This window comes from Diceros bicornis, chromosome 28, assembly GCF_020826845.1.
Source record: "Diceros bicornis minor isolate mBicDic1 chromosome 28, mDicBic1.mat.cur, whole genome shotgun sequence".
Taxonomy (NCBI): Eukaryota; Metazoa; Chordata; class Mammalia; order Perissodactyla; family Rhinocerotidae; genus Diceros; species Diceros bicornis.
Genome location: NC_080767.1, coordinates 40765522 through 40785565, shown reverse-complemented (window position 1 = coordinate 40785565; position 20044 = coordinate 40765522). Strand labels below are relative to the sequence as shown.

The 20044-nt window shown below is 60.3% G+C and overlaps 1 protein-coding gene across 2 annotated transcripts in view; it reads left to right on the top strand.

Moving 5' to 3' along the window:
• VAV2 (vav guanine nucleotide exchange factor 2) overlaps positions 1-20044 on the top strand; it is a 193300-nt gene that overhangs the window by 142378 nt on the left and 30878 nt on the right. For both annotated transcript variants that reach the window (XM_058524427.1, XM_058524428.1), the window contains exons 5-10: positions 4315-4417; positions 7430-7528; positions 9986-10054; positions 11138-11238; positions 18581-18680; positions 19658-19753. In XM_058524427.1, the coding sequence (XP_058380410.1) occupies positions 4315-4417; positions 7430-7528; positions 9986-10054; positions 11138-11238; positions 18581-18680; positions 19658-19753 (568 nt within the window). The remainder of the gene's footprint in view (positions 1-4314; positions 4418-7429; positions 7529-9985; positions 10055-11137; positions 11239-18580; positions 18681-19657; positions 19754-20044) is intronic.

The window sequence follows — 20044 nt, the reverse complement described above, 5'->3', positions numbered from 1 at the left end:
AAAGTCTTGAGCAGGTTTTTCACAAAGGAAGATAGACAAGTGTCTGTAAGTACACGGAACAGTCCTTAACATCATTGGTCATCAGGGAAATGTGAAATAACACCACAGTGATAGTTCACTACACTCCCACTCCAGTGGCTGAAATGAAAAAGTAGCAGCAACCAGTGCTGAAGCGGACCAGGAGCAGATGGGGCCCGTGCCCCTCTGGTGGGGGCCAGTGCGGCACCACTTGGGAAGAACGCTTGGCAGTTGCTAATGAAATTGAATACACTCCTCCCCTTTAACCCAGCAATTCTACTCCTCGTGGAATTTCATTTCCAAAGGAAATGAGAGCATATGTCCGGGGCCGGCCCCGTGGTGTAGCGGTTAAGTGCACGCGCTCCGCTGCTGGCGGCCCGGGTTCGGATCCTGGGCGCGCACCGACGCACCGCTTGTCAGGCCATGCTGTGGCGGTGTCCCATATAAAGTGGAGGAAGACGGGCACAGATGTTAGCTCAGGGCCAGTCTTCCTCAGCAAAAAGAGGAGGATGGGCATGGACGTTAGCTCAGGGCTGATCTTCCTCACAAAAAACAAACAAACAAACAAAAGAGCCTATGTCCACCAAAAAGAAGAAAAAAAAAGACAAATGCTCATAGCAGCTTTTACTTACAGTAACCAAAACTTGGAAGCAACCCAAATACTCATCGAAAAGAGAATGGATGACAAATGGTGGTATGTTCATACAATGGATTGGTACTTGGCGATGAAAAGGAACGAACTGCTGTGCAGGCAGCAGCACGGAGGGATCTCGAAGACATGATGTTGGGGGAAGAAGCCAGGCACAAAAGTGACCATAACACATGATGCGTTGGATGTGACGTTCTAGAACAGACAAGACTAATCTGGTGGAGAACAGTCAGAAGGGCGGTGACTAGGGCATGGGGAGGGGATTGATCGGGAAGGAGAGGACCTTATAGGAGAGATGAGGATGTTCTAGAATGTGACAGAGTGTGAGTTAATAGGGGTATCCATTTGTCAAATGTTACAGCTAAGGGCGCATCTCGATCTATGTAAACCTGTGCAAAACCACAGTGAAAAGCCTACGTGAGACATTCTGCCCTGTGCTCGAAACGCAGCAGGTGTTCTCTAGATGCCGGTGAATGCCCAGAATGGGTGAGTGAGTCCTGACTTAAAGACGTTGCCAGGGAACAGGGAGGCGGAGAAGCCACTCTACCCTCGGGTGCCTTTTCTAGCACCCAGCAGTCCACTCTGGGTCTCCATGAAGCCTCCAAGCATCTCCCAAGCCCCACCTGTCCAGGAACCTTCCAACCTCTCCAGCCGTCTGTCTTCTCCTTCCTTAAACTCCGCAGTTCTTGCTGGGGCTTGCGATGGGGCAGGTGCCCGTCTCACCCCAGGATCAGTAGATCGCCTCTTGATTGCTCTGAATACCCCAGTGCTGACTTCAGGCCCCGGCACGTCATCGGGTACTCAGCGAATGAAAGCGTGGTGACCAGTCCCTCACACCCGGAGGCAGCAGAACAGGAATATGGTCTCCAGAAGATCCATGAGACTTGGCCGATCTCCCGGCACCGTGCACCCCGTTTTCCCAGCAGAGAGAAGCCTTGGGCTTATTTGGGAAAGTAAAGAGGTTGCATCTCGGGCTCTTACTCTCGTTGCATGGCGGTGGCGGCTGCAGGGGGGGGGTCTCTGCTGAAAAGGATCTGAGCTGAGTGGACAGGATGTGCTCCCCAAACGTGAGATGAGAAAGGGGGACTCCTGTGCTGGCAGTTTGGCGTCCCTGCGCCAGGTGACCTCGAGGCCCTTTCCAGGCCCCCTTTCAGTCATTTTTATTCATTTTGCCGACTCTTAGAATATTCAACTGTCAAAGTCTCCCCATGCCCCCACTTCCTTCCGCCGGCCCATCAGAGCACAGCCGATGTCTGTCTCCAGATGGCGTGAACGGCCTCGACTGCCTTGCAGTTGTCTAGTTTAGCAGCCCGAAAGCCTCCCCATCTCCCTGCTGTTCCACACTGTCAGAATTCTCGACAGTGGCTTTGTCACCAGCCTCGCTCTGCTGCACGACAGAGCTCTGGGTGGCTGGCATCCACTGCAGGCACTTGCCTGGACCCCCAGTAACCTGGCAGGTAGAGCTACGGGAGCTACTTCCTTTGGGGACGCATCTGGAGAGGCAGGGAGGTGATTTGTGTCAACACCAGTGACCGTTCCCAAGGCCCACCTAAGGGGACGGACGTCCAAGATGGGAGGAAATCCACATGTCACAGACACCCTTCCCTGCCTTCACGTGGGTTCCCGGTGGAGCCTCTGTCGCCGTCTGGGTGCCGCTTTGCACCCCAGTGAGAGTTCTCTGACTGCCGATGTCCGACAGACGCCTTTCAGTGGAGGGTGGGTGGGCGGAGAGAGAGGATGAGCCTGGGCCGAGCTCTCCCCTTGTAGCCGCTCAGCGTGGAGCCTCAGTGCGTTTCATCTGTGAAGTGGCCTCAGCGCTCTGCCTCCGAGGGTCTGTGAGGTTAAAAAGCATAAATGTCTTTTCAAGAGCCTGACACGTGTGTTGGTGCAAAGAGGGCTCACCAGGGGCCTGGTGGCTCGTCGTGTGGTTGTCACTGGAGTCCGTTAGCTGGTCTGGCACAGTGCCATCGTCCCTTGCCAGCACTCGTCCTCTGGCACGCTTTCGGCTTCCTCATGCTTGGAGTGGTGCAAAACCTAAAGTGAAGAGCCCACGGCAGCGGCCTCCTCTCCTTCCCTTGCTCTTTGGCTGTCTGCAGGGTCTCGCCCGCCCCCACCCGGGAACCGCCCCAGAGGGAAGTCCGATGCATCTGCCATTTCACATTGCATCTCGGTCCCCCAGGAGAGGTGCCCTGAGCTGTGGGGCAACCTCTCTGGCTGCAGAGGCCTTCCTGGAATACAAACACGCCCTCCCTCTCTCCAGTAGGTTTTGAATAATCTCTCTCCCCTGCCCCAGCCGATCAAATGACAGCTAATGTTCAAAAGCCAGGTTTGGGATGGGGCTGGAAACCCGTTCGTGGGAGCTGCTGGGTGTCATTTCTGCTCTCACCTCCCTCCCTCTGCATCCCCCTGAACACTGACCGCGCTGCGTGATGGGGAGGGAAAGTGCTCTACCACACTGCGATGCCTTCCAGAAGCCAGCTTTGCCAGGCCCCGCTTTGAGCCCAGGCTGAGAGATGTCCTTGCTCAGAGAGAGCTGAGGGCGTGCAGGGCTGGCCCAGGGCTCCAGAGTGAGCAGGCCTCTGAGCACACCTGCTCTGAGCTGAGGATGGACCCCACAGCACACTGAGGAGCTGGCCGGCCCTGGGCCTGGGGTGGCTCCTGGCTCTGAGCCCCAGGCCGGAGTGACTCTCCTGGTCGGCTTGTCTCGGGTGGTGGGAACTGGTGGGTGGGTGGATTGGCTCGTTTGCTGATTCGGTAAAACATTTGCTGAGCACGTGCCGTGTATCAGGCGTGGTGATCAAAAGGGATTAAGAAGTTGGGTTCCGTCGGGGAAAGAGACATGCCATCCACAGGCACCTGTGACACAACTGGAGATGCAGCGAGAGGGACGCGCTTGCTGCAAGAGCGCCAGGGAGAGGCCAGATCGCAGGCTGGGCGGGGGATCCCAGAGGGCCTCTTGGAGGAGGGGTCCCACCACCTGTATGGGCAGAGGGGATAACGTGGGAGTAGAATGAAGACATGATCATTTATAGTTTATTGGACTACACATTAGGCGGAACAAGGTTTATAGGACTATAAGTTAGGCGGTAATATCCTTGGTGCTTGTTGGGGCAGGCGCATCAGAAACTGTGTCCGTCTCTGCTCTGCTTCCTTCCCGCCTGGTAGGGAAGATGTCCCCTGTGAGCTCTGCACCTTGACCTTCACACCTTGGCTGAAAGGACTGGGGAGGCCCTGGGCTCCAGGTCACAGGCGTGGGCCGGGGAGAGGGCGCTTGGTCTGGAGGCCAGAGTGCAGGCCCCCGAGCTGGCACTCCCGTTGACTAGCTGTGCGAAGACTCCTGGTAAGGCGTCTCAGCCCTGGGCCTCCAGCGTGTGTCCCCAGCACTTATTAAAGGGCTGGAGAGGCTTGAGGCTTTACCATGGGAGGTCCTTCTAGAGGTGCATCAGGCAAAGCACGGGACGATGCACCTGCAGAAACCCCAGGAGGCAGGTACTCACCCCGTTTTGTAGACCAGGAGACTGAGGCCGAGAGCAGGGGCTCGAGGTGGCCCTGACCGCCCCTTCTGTCCGCGAGGCCCCTCAGGCTGCGTCCCCTCGTAGACTTGGCTAGAACCTCTTGTCCCTCTAACCCGCCTCCCTCCTGTGCAGCGAGCACGACCTGGGGGAGGACATCTACGACTGCGTCCCGTGCGAGGATGAAGGGGACGACATCTACGAGGACATCATCAAGGTGGAGGTGCAGCAGCCCATGGTAAGCCGCCCGCCCGCGCCCTCACCGCGCCCCCCACCTGCACAGGGGCTTGGACTCGGCAGAGCAGCCTGGCCCTTTCCTTGAAAACTCTGAGCCAACCGCAGCATCTGAGCCACCGAAGGGGAGCTGCTCCCGGGGCAGGGGGCTCCAGAGGCTGCACCCCGGTCCCTCCCAGCCCTCCGGGGTCCCTCCCCTTCCTGGGGCCTGCTCTGCTGCATGCCCTTCTTCCCTATGAAATGTTCTAAGGAGACCAGGAGGTGACACCGCTGCCATTGAGACCTTCTAGGACGTGTTGCCATGGAATTCTCCTCCAAAGGGTGTCCTTCCTGCCCAGGGAGCCTTAAAATAGTAGCTCGGTGCTCAGTCTCCCGCAGCACGCCTCGTCTTACCCCTTTGTGCAGAGAGCGATGAGACCACTGTGGGCTTAATTAGCCAGCTGTGTGTCTTTTATGTGGCGACGATATTTATTTCCGAGTAGGCCGTGGCTAATAATCTCTCGGACGCCAGTTTGTGGCAGTGCGGGTTTATTGCCAACAGCTGCTGTGCGAAAGGTGGGGGTCCTGCTGGGCTGGGATGGGGAGATGGGGATGTGGGAGGGTGGGCCACAGACCCCCTTGGACCCCCAGACTCCTGGGGGTGGTCACGAGGCCACTTGCCAACGGTGGAGGCTTTTGCTGCCATTTGTTTTCCCCAAAGAAATGGGGGGAATTTCTCAAAAAGCAAATTTCAGGGTTTTCCTTCAGTGCGGGAGTAACCAGCTGGTGGTGGAGAAACAAAAAGCTGGGGAAGCAGCTCCAGGATGAGGCCTTTCAAAGAGGCTTCTCCCTCTCTGGTGGCGCCTGCCGCCTCCGCTGGTGTCATGGTGGGTGGTGGTGCTCACAGCCCCAAACTCTGCTCTTAAGAATGGGTTTCTCATTTTGCCCCTGAGGGCTCTGAAGGTGGGTTTCCTTCCCAATGATGACAAGGGGTGTTGCTCCGGGAGAGTCAGCTGTGGGTCTCTGACCCCAGGTCTGCCCAGGGCCCATTCTGCCCTTCCCCCGGCATCCTTGCAGTGGCAGCTCTGCTCCTGAACATTCCAAGGAAGTCTGTTAGGGGGCTGGAAGGCCCAGCTGCTGCCCCACTGCTGGAGGTCCTGCTTCGCCTCCCCGGCGCTGGCCTGAAAGCCTGGCTGGCCTCCTGCATTTGGCAGTGAGCTGAGATTGGGGCCCCCTCACTCTCCAAGCCCTTTGGGAGTGTGGTGTCTTGTGATTAAAGTGAGAGCATGTGGGTGCAGTGGCCTGTGCAGTTATCTGGAGGATCCCCCGCCCCATACAAGCTCCCGAGAGACCCCCATCTGTGCCCGGCCTGCAGGGGCCCTAGAGTGGGCCCTCACCAGAGCCCGCTGCTGTCCCTGGTCCTGAAGTGCACATACTTGTAGGACCTGGGGCTGTTTGCAGGACCAGCGTGGGCTGGGGGGAGATGCTTGCCCGTGTCCTGGGGACAAGCCGGTGTCCCACCTCCCCTGCTCAGTTCAGCGTCCTGATGCTTGCTCTGTGCTGGTGCTCACGAGCTGTCCTGTCCATCCGGGCAAGGTGGGCCTCCTGCCTCCCGCCAGGTCCTCTAACATAAAACAGTGGGTTTTATTTCCTCCTCTATCATATCTGGTTGGTGACTTTTCCAAAGGAAGATGCAGCCAGAGGATGACAGGTGCCACGGTCAGAGCCCAGACGTGGGGAAGACTCTGTCCACGTGCTTGGTCCCGGTGCTGTCCCTCCCCACCCAGCCAGGCTGACACGTGGGCGGGTGGGGAGCTGTGATCTCGGGCTGTTGGCTAAATGTGGATGCGTCCCTGCCTTCCCCAAGCACAGCTTGAGTAATGAGCCGACACTGCTAATTGGTCCTTTCTGTTATTTATTCCTGCATGCTTTCAGATTAGATACATGCAGGTAAGTGGCAGGTGGAGGGAGCCCAGGGGAAGTTCAGCCAGCACCACCTTCCTCCACCTTTCCAGGAGGTCTCAGGCCACAGTTCTAGGGGGATCATAGACCCTCAGTGTCCCCATGAAGCCCCAAGAGTAACTGTGCAGCCCCCAGGCTGAACAGGGCGTTGGGCTCGGGAAGCAGACTTGGGGGGCCTGCTGCCTGACCCTGGCGGCTGGCCGCCCCGGCCTGTGGGGGATGTGCCCGCTTGGCCTGTTGCCCTGGAGAGCTGCAGCCCAGCCAGACTCAAGCGGGGCCCTGGGCACTTCCTGGAGGAGGAGGATGGCGTTAGGGCAGGTAGGAGTCCCAATGGCACGTCACGTGTGCCCACACCATTCTCCAGAGCCTTACTTGCAGGCAGATGTGGCTCGCTCAGCCTAAAAGAGCTGAGGGAGAGCCTCTGGAAGATCCACAGCTGCCTCTTCTCCGGCCCCTGCGGCCACACCCTGGGTCAGTCCTGCCCTTGGCTACAGTCCCCTGGAGGTGGGCGGCAGGCCCTGCCACACAGGCCTGTTCTCAAGTGACCGCTGCCAGAGGGTCACTATCTCAGGACCCTGGTTGGAGGCCAGTGGACACTCGGAAGGTCCCGCCCTATGGGGAATTGGCGTCTTCTCTGAGGCCCTAACTGGCTGATGCTGGGACAGCCACTCAGCTGGCAGACGTGGATCCTCAGGCAGCTGGTCAGAGCCTGTCTCTGCACACAGTAGGCTCTTCACGCATGTCACACCTGCTGTATATGCTGGAGGGCGTGTCTTCTGAGGGCCTTATCCCGCTCTGGTGAAGACTGAGCTTCAGAATAGGGCAGCAGGAGCCTGGATTCTAGAAGCCTCCCTGCCTTGCTCTAAGCTGTCACCAGTTCTCAGGTTCACGCCACATCCCCTCCCCGTGCCTCAGTTTCCTCATCTGCAAAAGGGAGGGAAAGGGCTTGGGTCCCCTTCCTGCCTCCCGTCAGCCCCACCATTCACGCTCGGCACCCCCACGGCCGAGCCTGGGCAGGCGCTCAGCAGGCACTGGGCTCGCAGGGTCCTGGCTAGCGTCTCGTGTCTTCCTCTAGAAAATGGGCATGACCGAGGATGACAAGAGGAATTGCTGCTTGCTGGAGATTCAGGAGACCGAGGCCAAGTACTACCGGACCCTGGAGGACATCGAGAAGGTGGGCGTGGGCCTCTGGCCCCCTGGGGGTGCTGTCACCAGGCAGGGGCTCGGCAGTGGGGACGGGAGGGGGCACTCAGGGGCCCTCTCGGCTTTGCCATCCGGCACTCCCGCCGAAAAGGAGGTTGCCCTCACCTTTCCTCTGCAGCCCTCTCCTGCTCCGCCCCACTCGAGCGGTGGGTGGACCCAGGCTGCTCTCTGCATCAGCTGCCACCCAGGTCCCACCTCCCACCCCCGGCCTCAGCTTGGGCCCTGGACCGTCCTGAGCTTGTCTCTGTGGCCCTTCCAGCCTAAGCTGGGCGTCATCATGGCTTCTGCTCCTCAGTGCACTGGGCTGAGCTCCTTGTGTATGCCCTCTCGCCCAGGCCGGGCTGAGCTCCTTGTATATGCCCTCTCGCCCAGGCCGGGCTGAGCTCCTTGTGTATGCCCTCTCGCCCAGGCCGGGCTGAGCTCCTTGTGTATGCCCTCTCGCCCAGGCCGGGCTGAGCTCCTTGTGTATGCCCTCTCGCCCAGGCCGGGCTGAGCTCCTTGTGTATGCCCTCTCGCCCAGGCCGGGCTGAGCTCCTTGTGTATGCCCTCTCGCCCAGGCCGGGCTGAGCTCCTTGTGTATGCCCTCTCGCCCAGGCCGGGCTGAGCTCCTTGTGTATGCTCTCTCGCCCAAGCCGGGCTGAGCTCCTTGTGTATACCCTCTCGCCCAGGCCGGGCGCCGCCGAGCTTGAGCTCCTTGTGTATGCCTTCGCACCTAGGGTGCTCTCTGCTCTCAGCTCCCGCTCTGTAAGCTGGGGTAACAGCAGTACGGCCCGTAGGTGGCTGTGAGTGGCCTGCACCTGGGGTGTAGTTGGGCCCAATGAGGTGAGCCTCCGGAGCCCCCATGGCAGACCCTGTGCTCCCCTGCATGGCCCAGTCCTCTCTTGCCGCTGTCTGCCAAGCTCCTACAGGACCATGGATGGGCCTTCTCCTGCCCCCGCCCTGCTCTGACCTCCCGTGGACACCGGCTCCGTGGCACTTCCCTGTCACTTGGGCCTCCTCATTGCCAACTGCCACTGCTGACTGGGGTGAAAAAACCAGCGTTGTTTTAGGAGAGAACCTTTCTGACTATTCTTTGTTTGCAGTGTAGGGCCACGTGAGGCCACGATGGGGACACCTAAGTGGGGCCCTCACTGTTCAGGGCACCGTGGAGCCTCCAGCCGGGAGTCCCGCGATGCCCCTTGGCCCCAGGTCCGGCCCAGCCTCTGACTGATGTCTCCCCTCCTCCCCGCCACCAGCCCCATGTGCCCACCCTTCAGCCCCACCCACCACTGGCCCTTCTGTAAACACGCCAGGCCCTGTCCCAGCTGCGCAACCTGGCCCTCGCAGCCCCGCCTCCCCCTCCCCAGCGGGCCCCCCCTCCTGTGAGTCCCGGCCCCCGGTCAGCTCCTTCCAGGGCCCTGCAGGCATCCCCATTTCCTCCATGCAGCCCACATCCCATTGCAGAAGACCAGAGGGCTGCTATGGGCCGTCTCTGCCCTGGCACATGGCCTTCGGGGGCAGCTGCTGCGGTCCTCAGGCGCAGTGCACCGGGGGTGGAGTGGGGCGTGTGCTCGGCCAGGGCACACGGTGTGCTGAGCACTTCCGGGGATAATCGCCTTCATAATCCTCCCCTAGCCACTCCAGGTAGCTGTTGCTATCCCCGTGTCACAGGTGAGGACACCGAGTCACGGGCCAGTGCCGGTCTGTCCTCCGGCACAGGGAAACCCACTTGGCTGCACCCATTGGCCATCAGTACTCGTTCATTTGGACAGTTGTCTCCTGCTCCGTGCAGGTCCAGGGGCCCGGACCCCACGGGGACAAAGGGCAGGGAGAGGAGGGTGGTGGGCCCTTCCCTGCAGGGGCCCCTGGGGCAGGAGCTGACAGTTTCCCATGAGTGCATCTCATCTGAGTGGCAAAACCACTCCCCGCCACGTGGTGCTCGTGAGTGGGAGGGCGTCTCTTTGGAGGCAGGTTTCGGGGCGTACTCAAGGCTACAGGCTCAGCAATTGAATGGTAGGTGGGAATTCTGGCCCTGTCACCATACCCTTGGGTGCTGCCTCTCCCCTGCTGGGCCTCAGTTTCCTCAAATGTCTCAAACAGCGATGGCAGTGCCCACCCAGGTTGCTGCAAGGTTGAAGTCCAGTCCACGGAACGTGGCCTGTGCAGCAGGTGTGGGCACTTGCATTGATGGATACTCAGACCCCATCCCGCCTGGCCTTGCAAATTCCTGCTCTGTACTCGCCCTGCGGGTCGGAGCCCAGATCTCCCCTGAATGCATGCATTCTCCTATAAGCATTGAGCACCTGCCGTGTGCCAGGCTGGCATAGCTGCCCTGCAGGGAGCCCCTGTCCGTGGACCCTTGACCTTGGCGAGGTTGTCGGAGCCGCTCCCTCGAAGGTGGCTGGCACCCTCCAGGCCGAGATGGGAGCAATGGGCCTCTCTCTTCCAGAACTACATGGCTCCCCTGAGGCTGGTGCTGAGCCCCGCGGACATGGTGGCTGTCTTCATCAACCTGGAGGTAAGGGTCCCAGCCCCCAGCTCACCGCACGCAGCCTCTGGTTCCTGACCTGCTTGGACATCAGGCGGGCTCCAACTCGACTGTCCCCAGGGGTCCTGGAGAGCCGCGTCCCTGCCGTTGCACTGCTGTTCCTGGCTGAAGGGTGTTTTTATGGCTGAGAGATGGGAGAGGAGAGCAGCCTGCTCTTCTCTCCGGGGACTTGGGTCTTAGGAGACGGGAGGATGCGGTTTCTGGGAGCTTCTGTTGCCCGCTGTCTGTGCTAGTGGGTGTGGCTCAGAATCACACGCCCTGGAAGAGGTGTGAGGGTTTCCTCAGCAGCCGGAGAGAAATGTGTCCCCTCCGCCCCTCTGAGCAGAGCCCTTCCCCTGCTCTGCGGATGTCTGAACGCGGACATTGTCCCTGTGGGCAGGCTCACCTGGATGTGGTCGGCAGAGCGGGGGCTGGTTAGCCGGAGTCTCCAGAAGCTGCGCATGGGTGAGCTTCCTCCGGGAACGCCAGCTCCTGCCCGTCCGCTCAGCTCCCACCCGTCTCTCTCAGCCCCTCGTCAGCTCGAGGGGTGGTCACCCTGTGGTTGGCGCTGACCCGGACTCGGGAGCTTCTCGCTCTCTGAGCCCCTGATCCGGAGACACCTCCGGATCATCTGGCAGATGACCCTGCCGTGAGCGGTGTTCAGCACAGCTAACCACGGTCAGAACGGGAGCCCCGCGGTGCTGCCTGCCGGTGCCCATCTGCTCTGAAATGTGGGAAAAGACACTTCCCCAGGGCCGAGGCCCTGGATCCGTGATGGAAACTCCGTTTCTTGGGGTCGTGACCCCAGGCTGCCGTCGAGAGCCCCTCTGCACCGCATGCGGGCTGGTGCGGGCTGTGGACGGCTCCCCTTAGGACTTCAGTGTGCTCAGGTCTCCTCGTGTGCCCGTCCCGTGGCACCTTCTAGCTGAATTACACCCTGGCATTCATGGGGGAACGCACACCCAGTACCCAGGCCTCTCTCGTGAACAAAAGATCTGAAAAAGTGCAATTGACGAGCATGTCCGCCCTTCTCTCCTCGTAGCCTGTTCACGTGCGAATTGTTTTTCCTCCCAGGACCTAATTAAGGTGCACCACAGTTTCCTGAGGGCCATCGACGTGTCCATGATGGCAGGGGGCAGCACTCTGGCCAAAGTCTTCCTTGACTTCAAGGAAAGGTGAGTGGCAGATTTGCCTCGCCGGCCCCTCCCTGTCCGGGGCCTCTCTGGTTCCACACTGGGGACGGGGCAGAGCTGGCGGGGTGAGTGTACCCAAGTGGGAATCTCTCACCGTGTGGTGCCCGAGGCAGGTGGCTGCACCCCTCCGGACCCCTGTCCTCACTTGTAACCTGAGAAAGCTGCCCATCCTCCCTGCCGTCACAGCCCAAGACGGCCTGGATGAGAGGAGGCATATTCCTCTGCCTCTGTTCCTGGGGTCTTGGTGGCTGAAGGACGTCTGTGCCATCATGGGGCACCTGTAGTGCCAGGCCCCAGGGGAATCGGGCAGCTGGGGGAGTCTGTCCCCTGGAGCTCGTTGCCTGCGTGGGGAGGTGGCATGTGGCAGCTGCTGCTGCTGAAACACAGAACACAAACCCGCCCACAGAGGTCTGAGCGAGGGGCTTCAGGGGCTTCAGGAGGACGTGGCTGAGAGCCCAGCCTCCGGGGCCCTAGGGCTGAGGCCACTTCCCTGCTCCCTTGCCTGTGCGTGACACTGGGCCTTGAGTTCTGTATCTCTCAGTTAGGGACAAGGATGGCATCTGTGCCACTCAGTGCTGTGAGGGTAAACTGAGGCCAGGCCTGTGCCACTACGTGTGTTCATACCCAGCGAAGGGCTGCAGTGGTCAGGCGGGTGGAGGGGCCCGGACCTGGGTGGACGGGCAGGGGAGGGGCATGGTGGCAGCTGCGGGCATGGGTGCTTGGCTGTCCTGGCATCAACCAGCCCCAGCGCCAGACGTGGGGAGACGGTGGCTCTGGGGCCAAGAAGCGCAGAGTCCTGGCTCCCCCAACTGTTGCGTGGTCTCATCCGAGCCTCTGCGGCTTCGGGGCAAGTGTCCATGAAGCCCAAGAAGTGTAGATGCTCCTGGTTGGAATCCGCGGAGGCCCTTCCCTGGATCGCACCCGGGGGTGAGGCTGAGTCTGATGCAGAGACAGCGCCGGCCTCCATACCCCAGAAGGACGCCCGGCGTAGTCATGCCCGTTAGCGTGGCTGCAACGACTGCCCAGGTGTCTTGTCCGGGATAAACCGTCGATGGAGGAGAGTGACCACCCACTGAGGAACCAGTGCCGGGACCTTTTCTTCATTTTAATTACATTGCTGTTGCGAGGCCCCTGTGAACCTCTTTGATTCTTTGCTTCAAGCTCCTCTGTAGCCCGTTGATGGAGGGGCATGGAGGCAGCCTTCTGTTCTCCGGCATGTCCTGCTGGAGCCCAGCAGGGGGAGGGTTGAGATTCTGGAAACTTCTGAGGGGGCAGCTGTCAGGATGGCTCTGCCGTCCTCGTGGAGATGTCGGGCCCCTGCTTCTGACCATTGAGCCTTGACAGCGGGTTCTTTAAAACGGGCTGGTGACAAGGACGAAACAAGAAAATGTGAAAGGCTCTGCAGGACGCCGGGCACGCGGGAGGCCCAGGAGGTGGTGTTCTCAGCCACTGAAACCTCGAGAGATCCATCGGGAGATGGTGCCTTGCTTTCTGTCCCTCGTAGTCTTTGGAGAAGGATCCTGAAGTTTCTATCTTAATGGTTCCTCCACTTGGCTGCTCGTCAGAGCCACCTGGGAGCTAGTCAGATATACTGATTCCCAGGTTTACTCTGCAGGGTCTAATGGGGGTCCTGGGAGCTGTAGAAGGCCCCACGGGGCTGGTTGGGACCCGGGTCCATCTCGCTCTCCTCTGCAGGAGGGTCCCCCGCCTCGCCCGCCAGGTGGCTGACAGCCCATCCCAGGGCTGGATTCTCGGGCACCTTCCCCTAGGAGCACCTGAAGGTGCTTCCCTCGTGTGCCCTGTAGCTCCTGGCAAGACCCTGTCTCCCCTCCCGAGTGGACAGGATCTTGAGCCTGCTTTCTAAGGGGCCATCGGTTTGGGGGCTCCTGGGAGCCATGAGGGGGCAGGCAGTGCCTGTGTCCAGGTGGCAAAGGAGCCACGACAGCAGACGAGATTTCTCTAGGCACCAGTGGGTGTGAGCCCGCTGGCCGGCCCCAGGGGAGGGGATGCGGACGGGGCAGGGGGTCAGGCCAGCTCTCTAACCCACCTCCTGCTCCCAGCAAGGTTTGCCCCCCACCTGCCTGTGAGCCAGCGTGCCAGGCGAGCCAATGGCACCCGGCTGGTGAAGGATGGAGTAGTATCCAAGTGTGGTATGACCAGTGCCAAATGGCAGAGGACAATCACCTCCCTGTTTTTGGAGGTTCTACTTCCATTAATGTGGCCTTGGTCCTCAGGCAAGGCAGATGCTCTTCTTAGCCTTGCCATGTGGCCCTGAAGGGGACATCTCCCATACAGAAGGAGCTGGGCCTTGGGAAGGGTTTGCATTTTGCAGATGTAGATGAAACATAAAGCTACATTGTTTTTATCGATAGCCAGGGCTAGCCAAGTTGGGCCTGGAGCCTGACTTCTAGGGGGTCAGTGGGTCAGGCTGGATGGACGTGGGGCAGAAGGGCTACAAAGGGAACCAGCCTCAGAGTTGGTGGCCCAGAGGGAAGGCGGGAGGACTAGCTTTTAGCGGGGACTCTCTGTGGAGCTTGCACAGTGCTTTTAGGAGGGACGTGGATCAGAATACGATTAAAGGCTGGTTGCCGCCCTCCCCCAGGACCCCGTGGGGTGTCTGAGAGCCTTTCGGCAGAAAGGCTCTGAGACAGGTGAGCGCTTTGGTGCTCGGTGGCTTCTGGCAGCTCAGAATGTTAGGTGGCTGACGCTGCCCTCCAGCTGGATTTCCGTTCACGGGTCCAGGGTCTCAGGGACGCCTTTTATTCTCAGAGCCTGAGAGTGGGTGATCGGGGCCAAGCCCGCACGGAGAGAGCCCTCCTGTATCCAAGCTCCTGGAACCCCCCAAGGGTGTACTTGGCCGCCTCGCCTGGCAGGGCTGCCCTGGGACCCTCTGAGCCGGCCAGACCTCCCCCCTCCCCCACTCCGTCTAACCCTCCTTTCCCAGATGGGGAAACTGAAGGCAGGAGAGGGGTGGCCACTGGGCCGTGGTCCCAGCTTGTTCCTGTGTCCTCGGTGAACACCTGGGCACCCTGCCTGCATCCTGGGACCTGCTCTGGCCCTGTCCCTGGGCACTGTGAGCGTTGGGCGTTCTGCGGACTGGAGACGGAAGTGACCCAGGGAGGAAATGGGCAGATCAGAGGAGTTTCTCTTGGGTGTGTGGACACTTCCTTCTGTGGAGTCAGAGCTCAGGGAGTTAGATAACATAACCCTGGTTCAAACACATACTGAGCTTGCGTCAAATATCTACCAGCTCACTGCGAGGGAGGCGGAGGACGGTGAAGCTCGTCCCGAGGACGGTGCTAGACGGTGGCGTGCGAGTTGGCAGGGCAGGACGGTGGGGATGAGGCAGCCACGTTAGACACAGACGGTTGATGCCCATTCCGAGGACACTGTGAGCTCTGTGTTGCGTCTCCAGCGCGACAGAGATCACGTGCCCCTGAACGGTCTCATGCGGGGTGGAGGAGACAGCCCCTGGGCCGCAGTGGCCGAGGCCGGCTGGGCATCCAGGGCTCCGGTCAGACCCTGACCCCTGAAGTCCTTTGTGGCTGAGGTGCCTTATTGAAAGGTTTGGATCATTTTTCTCAACAGCAATAGATGTTTGTGGTTAGAATAAGGCCTGTAAACTTCCCCTTCCTTAACCAGCTTCCTCTGGTAGGCTTAGACTCACTATCGGTTTCTCTGGATTTTCGAGGAAAAGGCACAGCGGGCCCCACGGGCCTCCACGGCCACCCTGCCTGGCGTGGGCAGTGCTCAGAAGTGCTGCGGCCTGGATGGAGGGTGCCGGGGTCTGGAGGAGTGTCCTGGGGCCGCCCTAACAAAGTACTGCGAATTTGGCAGCTTTAAACAATAGAAATTTGCTCTTTCAGTTCTGGAGGCCAGAATCCAAAATTGGTCCCATTGTGCTGAAATCGAGGTGTCACAGGGCCGTGCCCCCCCAGGAGACTCTGGGCGTCCTTCCCGCCTCTGCCAGCTGCCGGGCCATGTCCCTCCGGCCTCTGCTCCGTCCTCACGTGGCTTCTCCCCTGTGTGTCTGTGTCCTTTCCTGTCGTATGAAGTCATGCCCATTGGATTTAGGGCCCCCTTAATCCGGCATGATCTCATCTCGACCCTCACTGTAATTACACCTGCAAAGACCTTATTTCCAAATATGGTCACTGTCCGGGGCTCCGGCTGGACGTGCGTTTGGGGTCACTGTCCAGCCCAGGACAGGGCAACTCTGGCTGGTCAGCCGAGTCCCTGTGCACTTCTCCTCCCATCTCAGGCTGCCCACGGGTCAGCGGGGTGGGGGCTGTGCAGCCGCTGCCCTCTCTGTGCAGTTGGGCGGGGGTGAAAGGAGTGTCCTGGGACTCAGAAGAGGCCGGCCGAGGCCTCCCAGACTGGGTTGGGAGCCATGTGGATTCGCTCTGGAGTCTGGCCCTGCCGCTCACTCACTGGGTGACCTTAGAGTCCTGTCACCTCTCTGAGCCTCAGGGCCCCTGTGCTGAAAGTGGGTGTTGGGAGGATGGGCTGAGCTCAGGTGTGGATGCGTCTGGGGCCCCGGCCCCGTTTAGGTCTTTAATAAAGCTTTTGTCTCTGCCCCATGATGGCTCTCCCACTTGCTATAAATGGCTATGGTTACACTCCACCCCCGTCCTTTTACAGATGAAAAGAAAGTCCCACGTCCAGGCAGGGGCTTGTGGTCATGGACACTGAGACATGGGGAGGAGTGAGGCCCGTCCCTCACTCCACGTGGGATGGGGGGACCCAGGGCTGCCCTTTGTGGACTCCACCCACTTTGGACAGGCGTCTACCCTGTGGCTCCCTGACGTGTCTCCTTGCTTTTCTGTCTGGCCCCGCTGGAACGCAGAGCAGGAAATGATGGGGCAGGGTTTTGAGGGATGAGTAGAAGTTTGTCGGGTGGAGAAGGCTGCCAGTGCAGCCGTGCTGTGGCTGATGTGTGGGGTCCGGTGGGGTGTGCTGTGAGGAAAGGGTCGGGACCCACTCTCCGCACACTTTGTCTGCCAAAACCTCAGGCTTAGATGAGCCAGGGGCGTGCAGAAGTTAAGGGGGGCCCACAAGGCTGGCTCAGCCCGCTCCAGAGCTGCGGGGCACTGGGTGCCTAGGAGCGGTCTACAGAGCACGGGAAGGGGGCGCTGAGAGAGAGCAGGAGGCAGGGGCCTCTGCGACCTGGGACTTGGGGGGTTTCTGCCGGGCTGCAGTCAGCGCTCTTACCACCCACAGACTTCTCTCACTGGGAGGCTGGGCCGTCACGGGGCCAGGTCGTCTCCCCTACAGCTTATACAGAAACCCCTGAGTCTCCGGTCCCCAATTGCTTCCAGAGATGGTGGGTTTTAATCAGCTTTTTAATTAAAATTCTCAATTTAATAACAGATTCATGTAAGTGGAATCCAGGGCTCAGGCTCTCATGCAGAATGGCTCCTGGGCAGTGTGCCACGGCACTAGGCTGTAGACGTGGGCCGTGGCCGTGGGGCATTTACAGTGGCCGGAAGGCGAGCTTCTGTGCGAGTCAGGACTAGATCAGAGTCTTTCACGGAGCCGGAGGATCCCAGCCTCCCGATGCCGGAAGCTTCCCTGCGGGCTGGGGCTGGAGAGAGTTCCCGGGACAGCCTGGGAACGTGCTAGTGGCTAGGCCAGGCGTGCAGGCCCCGGAGCCTCCCACCACGCACGAGAACGGCACGTGCTGGACACCTGTCAGGAGCTGGGAGATGCTTCGAGAAATGTCATCTGTGCCCGACTCGGGCTGCTCTGAGACATCGTCTCTGTGTCGAAAATATGTCCCGAGCGTGCTGGTTTGTTCTCAGGACCCTGGAACTCCAGAGTTGGGCGGAATGTGGGTCTCATCTGTCCCAAACCCCTGGGGCCTGGGAGAGGGGAGACCTGCCCTGGGGCTCAGATGGAGAGCCGGGGCTCCCGATGTCCATGTCCGCCCCAGCCGTGGTCACGTGGCCCTTTGGGCCCTACAGCGAGAGCCTGGGAGTCCCGAAGACCAGGACCCCTCTTCCCGAGTGCCAGCATCCTCAAGAGTCGAACCAGTGAGCCTCGCCAGGGGCTGGGGTGAGACAGTGTCCACGATGGACAGAGGAACGGCCCTGAGGTCATGACCTGCTCCCAGAGATTGCCCTGAGCTTCCCGGAGCCAGGCCGGAACGCCGTGGACAGGGCCCAGCTTCCCGATGAAGTTGTGACCGTGGCCAGGCCATGCCATCACCTCTTACTAGCTGGTGACTCTTGGCAAGCTCATTGAGGCCTCAGTTCCGGCCTGAAGAGTGGGGCTGATCACTCTCGCCCTTATGAGTGGGTGAAGGGGTCAGGACGCTGTGCGTGGAGCACTGGCAGCGGTGGCCCCCATGGGTGGTGGCTGTCACCGTCATCCTTGTCATAGCCATCATCACCTGTGTGGTCCTTCTCCTCCAGGGGCCTACTCTGTAGTTGGGTGACAAGGTTTTCAAAGATGAAGTTTCAGGCTAGTAACCCAAGGCCCTGAGAGTGTCCAGGGCTCTGGTCTGTGGAGACGTCAGCCCTGGGGGCCGGCCGTGGGCCCAGCGGAGGACACAGCAGAGGGTGTTGAGTGTGAGAGAGCAGCGTGAGGCTCTGGGGTAAGGATCAGAATGGCTGATGGGAGAGGGGATGCGATGGGCAGGTGGAGGGGGCGGGCAGGCAGGGCTGGGTTAGGAAGCTCCTATGCCCCGAGCATCTTCCCTGGATTTGTGGCTCCTCTCCGCACCCCGAGGCCCCCATGGCCACGTGCAGCTCCCAGGTGAGGAGCAGGGCACTCGGGCTGACGTCACCTTGCCCTGAGAACCCAGGCAGAGGGCGTCGGTGCCATGTGGAAGCAACAAGCGCTGACCCCCGGGGTCCCCACACCCCAAAACCTAAGCACAGGTGCCACCACCCCAGGGCGAGCACAGAGCCAGGATGGGCTGTGGGCAGGCGTGTGATCTTCCCAGGTCCCCCAGCCCTGGGGAGACGAGGGGCTTCCCTCCTCTCTGGCTTTGGCCCTTTTTAGGGATGGGATGGGGGATGAGAAATGCATCCCCAAACTCGGTCCTGACCTGAAACAGAACCACAGAAGGGCGCCTCCTTGGGCTTGGGGAGAGCAGGGGTGCCCCTCCTTCCCAGGCTGCCGGGATTTTGGGAAGGGGGAGACAGCAGCCACACAGAAAGAAGAAAACCGTGCAGCATGTTAGCGCGTGCGGGGCTGTGACAGGGAGAGACCCCCTCGTCGTGCGCTTGCGGCCGCCGGGAAGAGCAGACAGGCTCGCGGCAACCGCGGCGTCTTACTAAGCCTGCGAGTGTGTGTGTGTGTGTGTATGTGCACCGTCCAGGCTCCTGATCTACGGGGAATACTGCAGCCACATGGAGCACGCTCAGAACACGCTGAACCAGCTCCTCGCCAGCCGGGAGGACTTCAGACAAAAAGTCGAGGTAAGGAGGCTTCCTGGCCGGCCCCCACCCGTCTCTGGCCGGCTCCGAGGTTGCAGCTCGCTGCCTCCTGCTTGCCCATTTTGTGGGAAGGTGGAGGCGGGGCAGTGATGTGACTTTTTCGTAGATGTTTTTAGCAGATGATTTCTTCTTCCTTTGCATTTTGTTGGGTGGGGAGTGGGCAGGTGGAGGTCACTGTCCCAGGCAGGAACACAGCCCCAGTCCCCTGGGGGTGGTTGAGGCAGGACCCCGGGACCAGATCCGGCTCAGCGAAGGCCCATGACTGACTTCTGACCTTGGCCCGTGTGGACCCCAAGACCCTGGACGTTTGTGGGAGCCGTGAGGCCCCCCTACCCTTCACCCATTCTCTCCCCAGGCCCAGGGCTGGTCTCTGGCACTTGTCGAGTTTCTCATGCAAGCCCCTCTCCAGGCCCCTCTCCTCGTCCCCCTCGTCAGGGGCAGCGGGCTGCTCCCGGAGGCTGGGGTTCCCACATCGTGCTTGGCCGGTGAAACTCTTTCAGAGTGACCCCTGGTGCAGGGTCCGTTTGCTCCAGCAATGCTTGGGGGTGCATCCCTTGGAGACACATGATGCCTCCGTGTGTCTAGCAACCAGTGGGGAACCCTTGATTCCTCAGCTGGCTGCCCCGAGGGTCTCTGGGCAGGCCTGACAGGTGCCAGGCCAGGGGTCACTCAGGTGCCAGTCCTCTAGTGGCCACTGCAGACCCCTGAGGCTGTGAGAGGCGGCAGGCCCCCTGCCTGTCTGCTGTGAAGCCCACCCCTCTGCACACATATGGTTTGGGGAGGGCCTTTGGGAGACACTGCCCTGTTCTGGGAGCCGGGCCAGAGAAGGACCGGACACCTAGGCCCCAGTTCAGGGCTTAGGTCTGCCCCCTCCCCAGGCCTGGGGATGGGAGTGTTGGGGTCCAGTGTCCCTGGGAAAGGATGCTCTTTATCGACTTGCTGCTCCCCTGATGCCCCAGGAATGCACGCTGAAGGTCCAGGATGGGAAGTTTAAGCTGCAAGACCTGTTGGTGGTCCCCATGCAGAGGGTGCTCAAATACCATCTCCTCCTGAAGGTGAGACCCGCCCTGTCCATCGCCGCCGCCCGAGCTGGAGGAGGGCCTGGCAGCCTCCGAGGGTGTGGGAGGCTGGGGCCCGCAGACGGCCAGGTTGAGATAGAAACAAGCAAACAAATTAAGACAGTCCTTGCTTAGCACATAAAAACTGCACAACGTGCATCAGGAACCACTCAGTATGTATACATTGGGAACGTTTATCACAGTAAATATACAAAGGAAAAAAAGCATAATTAAAATCGGTAAGAGAGCAGAAAACTGAAAGAGACAAAAGAGTGTCTTCAGACCAGG